At 41.3% G+C, this 12,707-nt stretch overlaps 1 protein-coding gene across 1 annotated transcript in view; it reads right to left on the bottom strand.

Moving 5' to 3' along the window:
* LOC106587432 (protogenin A) overlaps positions 1-12,707 on the bottom strand; it is a 42,145-nt gene extending 29,438 nt beyond the window's left edge. Inside the window, exons 1-2 of the mRNA XM_014175821.2 lie at positions 12,530-12,707; positions 10,390-10,692 (exon numbers count right to left, since the gene is read on the bottom strand). Of these exons, the coding sequence (XP_014031296.1) occupies positions 10,390-10,692; positions 12,530-12,596 (370 nt within the window). The 5' untranslated portion in view covers positions 12,597-12,707. The remainder of the gene's footprint in view (positions 1-10,389; positions 10,693-12,529) is intronic.

Here is a 12,707-nt window from a genome sequence, read left to right as displayed (position 1 = left end):
AGAGGAAGAAGCGAACAGCTATTTATGACTTCAACAAAAATCCTTGGCCTCATCCTCAAGGTCCAAATATTGACAGTTCTGTACTGAACCCAATAGAACATTTAACCACTTTAGCATTCAACGTCATCAGACCTGTCAGAGAGAGACAACACAATTAAAGCTGTTAAGCATTTGGTTTTGATTTCAACCAATTTCTAGAAACATTTTTTTCAGTGATAATTACTATGATCTGACAAATGTTTGACATGGTAATATTGATTTGTGCAATTCATTCAAATGAGGGACAGCAGATCTGTGTTGTGGGCTGTGGACAGAGCTGGGCAGGGAAGGGTTCAGTATGGGAGGGTGAGTGGGTGGGGAGGAACGCTCCTTTCCTGACGTCATACGCAAATGACACATGAATGGCCTAATGCTTGGATTGAGAGGAAACAGTTTAGCAAGCAAGCAGTAAATATTAAACTGTTGAGGTTTCATGTAAATGGGCACTGCCTTGGCTTGCTGCTCACATTTTATGAAAGGTCAAAGGGTGGCAAAGAACTGAGAATCCCAGAAAATTCCACATGTTTAATAAAGGAAACTCACCAAAACAATACAGAACAAACAAAACGAACCGTGACGTCATGGAGTGCATAACCTGCACCTACACATAAACAAGATCCCACAACTCAAGGAGGGAAAAAGGGCTGCCTAAGTATGGTTCCCAATCAGAGACAACGATGGACAGCTGCCTCTGATTGGAAACCACACTCAGCCAAAACAAAGAAATAGAAAAACTAGATTGCCCACCCCATATCACACCCTGACCCTAACCAAACTAGAGGAAAAGAAACATCTCTAAGGTCAGGGCGTGACAGCGTCACACATCGGAATGAGTTCTAGGTATTCCACACAATGTAACAAGAATAGCTCAGGCTAGTCTCTCTCCCTCCAACCTTAACTCTGAGTGGAAACAAAAGGAGCTTGTTGACCAATCGATCCTTTGCTTTGTTTCCTTGTGTTGCTTTAAAGGAGGCTATTTAATGAGTTTCAAATTAAATGCCTCCAATGGAACAGAACCCAAGAAACTCTTGAGTGATGAGTTCCTTCATAATGTGCAAAGACCCCACACCGCGTTTGTCTTTTCCCCCTTTAATAAATAATAAGGGTTCCTGAAAAAGAATGCTCAGCCTGGCAACTGCGGGGAAGAATGCAATGCTGAAAAGCCCCACAAATCAATCATTGGCCGGGCGACCTGGGCTTGGCTGGGCTGGGCCGGGAAGCAGGCTACTGGAGGTAGCTCCATAGAGCCTGCAGAACAGCCCAATGGTCATTGGCCCAGGCCAAACAAAGCACATATCCCATGAGCACTGTGACCTCTCAGTCCCCTGGCCAGTGGGGGAGTGGGGTTAAGACAGGGACACTTGCCCCCTCCTCCCATCTCTTATCTGGTGTCAAAGTTCTCCAATCATTCAACATCAGCCCTTCACCCACCAGAGACAGTGCTTTCATTGTGTCTAATCTCTTCATCAGAGTGCTGGTTTTAAACAGTCAATTTTCAAATCAGTACAGTCTTCTACTTAATTAAGGGGATAGGGGAAAGGGGGATACCTAGTCAGTTGTACAACTGAATGCATTCAACTGAAATGTGTCTTAAGCATTTAACCCAACCCCTCTGAATCAATTATTGTGTCATGCTTTGTTTCTCTAAAATGAAAACAAGTCACCACAAAATAAGGCTTTGTGCTCAAAATCCAATAGGAGATGATGCCAATGGAATAAATCTTGAAAACATAACACATTTTTGGGGTAGACATACCTGTAGATTGAGTGGGCACTGATAGGGGACTGTTGAAGTAATTGATAAATGAGAAGGAATGTCTAGCATTATTGCAGGGAGGATTTAAATCGTGAGTACTCTAAGTACCTAACATCTATTGGGCAATCTAAAGAAACCTTGGACCTCTGGAACTTCAGTCCAAGGAAACCATGGAAACCATTCCAGATGCTGATGAGGGAGAAAAGAAGCCAGGCTCAGAGACTTATTTCTCTTAAATAATTATTTCAAACATTCACTTCAATCCATTACTGTGCCTTTAGGCTTGCTTTTCCTTTATTGTGGTCCTAATGCTGCAGAGCCTTTGCAGGTCTAATACATTCCTTAGCAACCAAAATAAACATTGGGGCTGTGGTCACACACGGAGAGAGCTGGTGGGGTCAAACAACCATTTTGTGGGAGTCACGAAGTCTGCTGTGGAATAGTCATTCGGGTGCTTTATTGTGGACCACAATATGAAGTTAGTAAACTGTTCAGCATTAGGAATCCTTACAACCATGTACTCTGTTTTTTTTTACCTGTATTCTGTATGCTTACTCCAGAGACCAAGTGTCTTTGCACTACATGCGTGTCATTTTTCGGGGTAGTCAAAAATGGTCCCAAATCCCTGCTGAAAAAAAACGACATAGACCAGCATACATTTCAAGCTGGTTCATGCTGGTATTTGCTAGTCCATGTTGGTCTATGCTGGTCAGATGTTGGTCAAGCTGGTTTGACCAGCATGTTATAGCTGGTTATGCTGGTTGGCCAGCATGGTCTAGCTGGCTATGCTGGTTGGCCAGTATGGTCTAGCAGGTTTTGCTGATGATCAGCCTTCGAGGTATTTTGGACACTGGTGACCAGCCTTCACTGTGTTTTGGACTTATAACAGCTTATGTTGGTGTAGTATAATAGTGACCAAGCTGGTTTTAGCTGGTCAAGCTGGTCTGACCATGCCCATCATTATCATATTTCCCGGCATGCTCTATTGCAGTTGATTTTTAGAATTGTTTGTTGTGTTTTTTTGCATGTACATTAATTGATTATGCAGGTCACCAGCAAAAATACAGGTAAAGTTGGTCACCAGCAAAAACATAGCGAAGGCTCGTCACCACAAAAACACAGCGAAGGCACCACGAAAACACAACAAAACCAGCACCTGTGCTGAACCAACCTATGCTGGTCTATGCTTTTCATCAGGGATGTGTGTGTGATTCGTTATATATTTTATGCCTCCTATCTATTCTCTCTTATGACATCAATGAGCGAGATATATTCTCTACACTGGTTTTGTAACCTCGAAAAAACACAACTGGGAGCTAATTTTCTAATCAACTAAAAACATCCCAGCACACTCACAGTAAGACCTTGCATCGGAACCGATGGATAAGGATATGAGTAATGACACTGATATGGTTTTACAATGTCTGTGTATTGCGTAATGCCCTGTGAACCTCTGGAAACATGGTTTAGGATGCCTGGAGGGATCATACTCATGAGACTATGTCTCTACGGAGAACCCCATCAATCTGAGGAGGCCTATTGACAGCACTCACGTGGTTAGCTACTAAGTCACATGGCCGTTCATCAAGACACAATCCCCTCTCATCGTTTCCCTCAGGGCAACTCACATTTAACGTTTCTCAAACCCTCCATTTCCTGCCTGTAATGGTCGACTTAAATCATTATCTCTGACTCAACACTGTAACATTTACTTGTTCAGAAAAATACCAGGTAAAAAAAGGAGGCCCGGCTTCAAAGTGGGAGCGTCTGCTCCGAGGACAAAGGGATTTTCAAAGAGTAGAAACCAGATCTGAAAACAGAACTAGCCTAAGATGGTGTTAGGGATGGTCTTCCCACATTTATAACATAAAACCTTTTTAAAATCGTCAAACAAAAATCTTCGAAAATCTTTATAACGTAAAAGCCTTTCTAAAATCTTCGAAAGCCAAGTTAATAAACATCTCACCGACCATTTCAAATCCCACCGTACCTTCTCCAATATGCAATCTGGTTTCCGAGATGGTCATGGGTGCACCTCAGCCACGCTCAAGGTCCTAAACGATATCCTAACCGCCATCGATAAAAGACCGTACTGTGCAGCCGTCTTCATTGACGTGGCCAAGGCTTTCGACTCTGTCAATCACCGCATTCTTATCGGCAGACTCAATAGCCTTGGCTTCTCAAATGACTGCCTCGCCTGGTTCACCAACTACTTCTCAGATAGAGTTCAGTGTGTCAAATCGGAGGGCCTGTTGTCCGGACCTCTGGCAGGCTCTATGGGGGAGCCACAGGGTTCAATTCTCGGGCCGACTCTTTTCTCTGTATATATCAATGATGTCGCTCTTGCTGCTGGTGATTCTCTGATCCACCTCTACGCAGACGACACCATTCTGTATACATCTGGCCCTTCTTTGGACACTGTGCTAACAAACCTCCAAACAAGCTTTAACGCCATACAACATTTCTTCCGTGGCCTCCAACTGCTTTTAAATGCTAGTAAAACTAAGTTCATGCTCTTCAACCGATTGCTGCCCGCACCCTCCCACCCGACTAGCATCACTACTCTGGACGGTTCTGACCTAGAATATGTGGACAACAACAAATACCTAGGTGTCTGGTTAGACTGTAAACTCTCCTTTCAGACTCACATTAAGCATCTCCAATCCAAAATTAAATGCAGAATCGGCTTCCTATTTCACAACAAAACCTCCTTCACTCATGCCGCCAAACATACCCTCGTAAAACTGACTATCCTACCGATCCTTGACTTCGGCGATGTCATTTACAAAATAGTCCCCAACACTCTACTCAGCAAACTGGATGTAGTCTATCACAGTGCCATTTGTTTTATCACCAAAGCCCCATATACTACCCACCACTGTGACCTGTATGCTCTCGTTGGCTGGCCCTCACTACATATCCGTCGCCAAACCCACTGGCTCCAGGTCATCTATAAGTCTTTGCTAGGTAAAGCCCCGCCTTATCTCAGCTCACTGGTCACCATAGCAACACCCACCTGTAGCACACACTCCGGCAGGTATATTGCACTGGTCATCCCCAAAGCCAACACTTCCTTTGGCCGCCTTTCCTTCCAGTTCTCTGCTGCCAATGACTGGAACGAATTGCAAAAATCTCTGAAGCTTGAGTCTTATATCTCCCTCTCTAACTTTAAACATCAGCTGTTAGAGCAGCTTACCGATCCTGTACCTGTACATAACCAATCTGTAAATAGCACACCCGACTACCTCATCCCCATATTATTACTTACCCTCTTGCTCTTTTGCACCCCAGTATCTCTACTTGCACATCATCTGCACATCTATCACTCCAGTACTAATGCTAAATTGTAATTATTTTCGCCTCTAAGGCCTATTTATTGTCTACCTCCCTACTCTTCCACATTTGCACACACTGTAAATAGATTTTTCTATTTTTCTTTTGTGTTATTGACTGTACGTTTCCTTATGTGTAATTCTGTGTTGTTGTTTTTGTCACACTGCTTTGCTTTATCTTGGCCAGGTCGCAGTTGTAAATGAGAACTTGTTCTCAACTGGCCTACCTGGTTAAATGAAGGTGAAATAAATACAATTAAAAAACTATGAACGGAATTTGGTGTTATTTTTTGTTAAATAATGCCACAGTCTTTCTAAAGGCCAGAGTCAGAAAGGACTTGGCAGCATGACTGATAGTGAGGGATATCTATTAAGGCCAGAGGTGAGAAGAGCCTCTGGGCAGAAGGTACAAAAGGTCCCCACATGTTGCACAAACAATCTTCCTGGTGAAGGATGCAAACACATGAAAAGCTCAGAGCCACAGTAACGCTCACTCTGAAATCTTTTCACAGCATTCAATGAGGAGTGTTTTTCAATGCAAACAGGGGCGTCATAAACGACACCTAGGGCACAGTAACATCAATAAAAAGCATCTTAAGACCTAAGGATACAAAAAAAATAGGCCATGTCGGAAAGTCATATCATTTACAAAAAGTCACTTTCTCAACTTAAAAAGAGTTGATTGAAAAAGCATAATTGAAGTTAGGATAATCAAATTTGATTTTAGATTTCCAAAAACAAAATCTAAATTTAAAAAGTTTAATCACACTCTGCCGTGCCATTGTCATAATTACCCTTTCAGCAGTGAATAGGCCCAGCTGTCCTAACCATTGATCTCTGGACAAACAAATGCCCCCAAATAACTAATTTTAGTCAGGGGGCAGTTGGGGGCAAGGTGGACAAAGAAGGCCAGAGTGAAAAGCTTTTCATTAATTCTTCAGAGTAGCAGAGCAGAAAACCATAGTGAGGAGACCACTAGCCTCTGCCTCACTGGCTGGCCATGCAATAAAGTTTGGCCATTTAGACACTCAAGGAAAGGCTGTGGTATGAGGGAACGGCAAATTCAAAATTGTGTGTGTGTGTACTGTATGTGTGTGTGTGTGTGTGATTCTCGACAACCCCCACTGCCACCTTTGTTTTCTACCATTGAGCATTTCTCAGGTACGTGCAAATTTTATGAGCTTCCAGATAGACTGTCAAGCAGGTCTCTAAGTGTCCCTTTAAAACAAGCCTATAAACTCCGCTGGCAGCCTTTATCACCTCTTAAGTTCATAATATAAAAGCGCAAACCCTCTCAATTAATAAAACTACAAACACATAGTGTCCTGTAAAAATCACAGTAAGGACACAGGCCACTGTAATACCGGACTGAAACTCGCTGTATAGCATGTGAGAGGGTCAGAGTCGTTTAAGTGGCTTTAAGGCAGTCACTATTTTCATGTACCTCATGCAAATCAAGACTCTTTAACTCTGTATTTTATTGGTGTAGCATCTACAAGTCTATGTGGCATCTTCCAAAACAAAAAAAGATTGAGGTTGTATTGCACTCAATTGTCCTGATAGTAATTGTTCAGGTGCTCGATTAAGTTTTGGGTCCATACATGTTAACTTTTTAAGGTATAGGGGGCAGTATTTTCATTTTCGGATGAAAAGCGTGCCCAGAGTAAACTGCCTAATACTCGGGCCCAGAGTCAAATATTTGCATATTATTAGTAGATTTGGATAGAAAACACTCTGAAGTTTCTAAAACTGTTTGAATGATGTCTGTGAGTATAACAGAACTCATATGGCAGGCAAAAACCTGAGAAAAATCCAACCAGGAATTGGGAAATCTGAGAATTGTAGTTCTTCTTCTGAATCCCTATCGAAACTACAGTGTCTGTGGGGTCACGTTGCACTTCCTAAGGCTTCCATTGGCTGTCAACAGCCTTTAGAAACGTGTTTCATCCTTCTCCTGTTACTGGGCAGAAAATAGGAGCTCAGTCAATGAGTGGACTGCCTGGGACCAGTGAGTTGTTTACTGCGCGGGCACGTTTGGCGCGCCGCTCCTTCTTTTTCCTCTGTAATGAATACGCTATTGTCTGGTTGGAATATTATCAACGTTTTATGTTAAAAAGACCCTAAGGATTGATTGTAAACAACATTTGACATGTTTCTACGAATGCTAATGGAACTATTTGACTTTTCGTGTCTGGATTTACCCTCGCGCGTTATGCCTTTGGATAGTGATCTTAACGCACGAACAAAACGGAGGTAATTGGACATAAAAATTGAGTATTTCGAACAAAAATAACATTTCTTGTGGAAGTAGGAGTCCTGGGAGTGCATTCTGACGAAGATCAGCAAAGGTAAGAGAATATTTATAATACTAATTCTGAGTTTAGAACTTGGCGGGTATCTGTATAGCTTGCTTTGATGGCTGAGCTATGTACTTAGAATATTGAAAAATGTGCTTTCCCCGTAAAGCTATTTTAAAATCTGACACAGCGGTTGCATTAAGGAGAAGTAGATCTATAATTCTTTCAATAACTGTTGTAAATTTTATCAACGTCTTGTATTTTTGTAAATTGATGTGCTCATTCACCGGAAGTTTTGGTGGGACTACATTTTCTGAACATCACGCACCAATGTAAAATTGAGTTTTTGGATATAAATATTAACTTTATCGAGCAAAACATACATGTATTGTGTAACATGAAGTCCTATGAGTGCCATCTGATGAAGATCATCAAAGGTTAGTGAATATTTTAGCTGTATTTTTGGTTTTTGTGATGCATGTCCTTGCTTGGAAAATGGCTGTGTGGTTTTTCTTGTGAAGTTTATGTCCTAACATAATCTAATTGTATGCTTTCGCCGTAAAGCCTTTTTGAAATCGGACAATGTGGTTAGATTAACGAGAAGTTTATCTTTAAAATGGTGTAAAATAGTTGATTGTTTGAGAAAATGAGATGATGAGATTTTTGCTGTTTTGTATTTCATGCCATTCTATTTCACTGGCTGTTGAATAGTGTGTCCCGCAGACGCTAGTGTCCCACGTAGCCCATAGAAGTTAAGAGAAGGGATCAAGAGATGCTACAACGAGGAGCGGAACCGGAACGAGGAGCTTCACCCTCTCTCTTCGCAAGTTACGGGCCAAATGTTCCCTCCCCTTCCGGAATACGAAAGATGCTTACACTTGCACAATCGTGATTTGTCCAAATAAGCAGTGGCGAAAAACCCAAACACTGTAACTACTGCTGCTCATTATCCAGCAATTCCCATTACTTCCCAACGGATGAGATGGTACCGGTTATGTTTACGTAGATCTGTCCATGAGAGATTACCCTGAGAGTAATTTCAAAAGTGCTTGTAAAGGCCCAAAAATACAAAAATAGTAACTTTTTCTCTTTTACATATAAATCTAGGCCTATCTGGAAAGCAAACATTTTATCAGGAACTGATCCAGGACTGACACATTCTTGTCTCTCAACATCTACTTGTCAGTGGATTGTCAGGATCATACAGTATCAGACAGGAGATGTGCTCCTAAAGAATAGTATTCCAACTAGTGGGCTCTTCAGGAACCATGCGGTAAATCATTTTAACAATTTTAACAACTAAATCATTTCACAACAATCCTGCCCAATTTTACATGGATCAGGACTTAACTTTTCCATGTACAATTAGAATTAGTAACCATCACAAAATTCTTGGACGGGTGCATGTCTTAAGTGCCACGTAAAAGCTCAGGTTTTCCTGTGAAAGGGAATGCAAGGGAGGGAAAAAAAGGCAAATTCTTTTGTGCAAAAGAAGCACAGCAAGAAACATGGCCTGGGGGGTGGTGACACCCGGGAACAGGGTCCCTAAAGAGCAGCTCTGGCTAAAGCTACTCCACTGGCCCTTTACAAGAATAGGCAGCAGGCTCATATATGTGCTACTGGAAGAGAAAAAAAGCATTCCAAAAGAACAATTCCCAGTGATCGTGGAGCAACGACATGAAAGCCCAGTCCAGTGAATAGGGGTCATCTGCTCTTTAGCACTGGTGTAACCGGCATCCTGGACAGCTCCTAACCTTTCAAACCTGCAGCTCCCTCATTTGCACACCAATGGACATATTCTCCTCCACTCAGAGTATCTTTTTGGCTTAAGGCCCTCGAACTTTGAAGGCTGTAACCCCCCTTCCCCCCAATGCCACCACTGAAGCCTCCAATGCCTTCCTTTCCTCAGCTATTAGGTGGATTAGATAACCGGAATGCCCAAAACGCAACATTGGGCATTACACTGGTGAAGAAAGAAGAGAGATTAGATGCACCAGACTACATAGAAAATGATAGCACCCTGCTGGTGATGAGAGAAATACCCCCTTTCCTCAGTTTCGGAGCTGGGAAATGCCTATTTTATGCCTGTTAAGAGTGTAAAGTCTCCATCTACTCCCCAATGACTATGTCAGCTTGAAACATTTTAGCAGATAACTACAAGCAAGATCTCTCACTCTGTTAAATCATCATTTCAACACAGAGGATTGTTGCTCTACACTCAGAAAATAAGGTGCTATCTAGAACCTAAAAGGGTTATTCGGCTATCCCTATAGGAGAACCCTTTGAAGAATCTTTTTTGTTTCCAGGTAGATCCTTTTGGATTCCATGTATAACTCTTTCCACAGAGGGTTCTACATGGAACCCAAAAGGGTTCTCCTATGGGCACAGCAGAAGAACCCTTTTGGAACCCTTTTTTCTAAGAGTGTACATGAAACCTTTTGTTCAGTTGTATACCTGCTAAGAAGTTAAGAACTTGTGCTGATAGTGTGGGGCTTGTACTAAGCTCACCTCTAAAGTGGATATCATTACCATGCTTTCAAGATGAAAACACAATTGTGACTCATGACTTCCTTTGTTCATCAAGTAAATGTTATTATGACATGCTATGACATAACATCCTCAGAGTAAGGATTGGTTAACCTTTCAAAGTATTAAACACATTAAAATAAGTCACACAGATCCTATTCAGTTACATCAAATGGTAATTATATGTAACTACACAGTAACTAAGAGATTCGAAAGAGAATGTGGACGGTTTATGTTACTTATCTTAAGTAAGTAAGTGTACAATGTACATCCAATGTAAACTGTTGTCTACTTTTCTACTGTGTTTATGAAGTTCCCCATGACCAGGCACAAACATGACCAATGATGTACATCTTCTGTGGCCCAAAGGTTGGAGGCCCTGCATAACTTCTCCATTATTCCATGTGATGCTTATACACAACTCCAGTATGATACTTACTTGCAATTGTAAGACAGACTTTCTGGCTCAGGATGGCTCCATACTTGTTCTGAGCGAGGCACTGGTAAAACCCTTCATCTGATTTGTCTCCTCTCCTGCTCTCCACCTCCGAAATAGAAAGTGAGCCGTTGGAGAGAATATAGACGCGCTCGTTCTCTACAACTTTTACTCCATTTTTAAGCCACCTGATGGCAATAGGCGACTCTCCGTGCGCCTGACAGTCCAATATAACGGCATCCTTCCGCATGACAGTAACATCTTGGGGCTCTTTGATAAAAAATAACTCACTAAAACACAAAACACCTGTGGGGAAGAGAAGAGAACAGAGTCAGTGCCTGGCTGGAGTGGGAGAAGACACAATGTGATGAAATTAGCGACATTTCTAGGCCAGGACCTACAACTACTCTACTTTGTCCACAGGCATATTGCATTGGTAGGATCTACACTTGAAAGCATGTTAACATCATAGTGCCTGCAGGCAAGGGCTTGGAGCCCATCCAACAGCAAGCAGGTCTCGGTGTACTGAGGTACAGCACTCCTATTTCATTTCTTTCTGCTCCAATTGAATCCTATTACTCATGTCTCATAAAGCTGTGAAGTCACTGATTTCATGGCTCCATTCAGTCACAAATGTTTTACTGCACTCCCCAGCATTAAATTCATAAGTAGCTCCCCTTTGAATGATAAGACTGCCAGCTGTAATAAAGTAACAATCCAGGCAGGAAGCAAAAGCCTTTATAATTTTCCAAATCAAATGTGATGGCTTCAACCATCTAACGTCCTAATGGAAATGTTAATTGCTCTGTTGGCTACTAATAGTTTCATGTTAAACAATTCCTAATTTATTCTGAACCATTCTGAGATAACTATGGGATTCACACTACCTTCACACATCCTTTTACATGCCTTTTGTATGCAAATAGCTTGTAACCATTTAATTTAACACTTTAGCACAGTAAACCTTGTAGCCTACCTTTGGTTTATCAGAATTCCCTAGTGCTAAATAAACCCAGGCAACATGTTTTGAGCCATGTTCAACAGTATAAGACTTCACATAACACTTTAGAACACTTGAATACTTTCTATAACACATATTCTCTAATAAACAAACACTATACTTGATCTGGCCAAGTTCCATCTGAGCTGTGGGACCCCATCCCATGTCTCTATGGTCCAACACCGGAGATTAGATAAATGAATAGATGAAAGCATGTCCTATTTAAATGATAGGCCAGTATAGCCTACTATATATATTTCAGAAATACCACATGCACTTTGATAATCAAATTGGCCTACACATTTGCTTAAGGGGGAAAATACAAGCTGTCAAAAAGGTTTGATGTAGGCTACTAGAAGAAGAAAAAAATCCAACACCATTCACTAATTAAATTGTTGGATATCAATTTCAATATATATATATTAAACATTGAGCTGATCACCATGTTCGGGGGACAGCTACTTCCCACAGCAATTTACACATTATATTAATTGTTAATTGCCTATTTTAATTGACTGCGTCAAACGTCAAAGTGGATTATTTATGGAGAGAAAATCAGTAGCCAGTTTTTATATTGATATAATAATTCATTTGTATGTACTGAATGAACATAACATGAGTTGGGAATAGCTAACCTATATGTCGTTTGCGTTTATCAATATCTCAAACCAGGGCTGGTAATATTGCACAATCCACGTGTATCTGATTACTGTGTTGTGCTGCACGTATACAATTTTATGCAGAAACCCGGGTTATCATGTAACTCAAGACACAAGCAAAAACCAAGCATAAACGTGTATAGGTTCTGTGTTTATCTAAATGTATAGCCTACATAGGGCAATAGACGAAGCAGTCAGTGGTCAGCGTGGCCATTTCATTGCCCCCTAAACTCCGGGCAGTGGCAGTGCGTCCATTCATCTATAGAAATCGCAACTAAGGCTGAACTCTTCAATGTTGAATATTCGTTAGTACAGAACACTTCAACTAACTTCTTTATCAGTGTAAATAGCAACCCCTATTAGGATAGGAGTAACGTTATGAGTATGGACACACTTCCAATGTCCAGTTCGGCATTTTCCCACCACTAAATCAGTCACTATAATTTCAATTTGACAAACTCAAACACAATATTAACTGTTTTACCTGAGATTGGAAGAAAAAACGCAAAAAACAGGAAGCGCTGATATAATTTCCTTTTAAAAGACTCCATTTATTCAAATTGTTCTCGCATACTAACTCTCTCAGTCACTACCTCCAGTCGAACTACGTGCTAATCCAAGAGGAAAGTGACTGCGCTCCTGATCGCAGCAGGGATTACTTT

This window comes from Salmo salar, chromosome ssa26, assembly GCF_905237065.1.
Source record: "Salmo salar chromosome ssa26, Ssal_v3.1, whole genome shotgun sequence".
NCBI lineage: Eukaryota > Metazoa > Chordata > Actinopteri > Salmoniformes > Salmonidae > Salmo > Salmo salar.
Note: the sequence above shows the minus strand (reverse complement) of the source record. Positions and strands in the feature narration are given on the sequence as shown.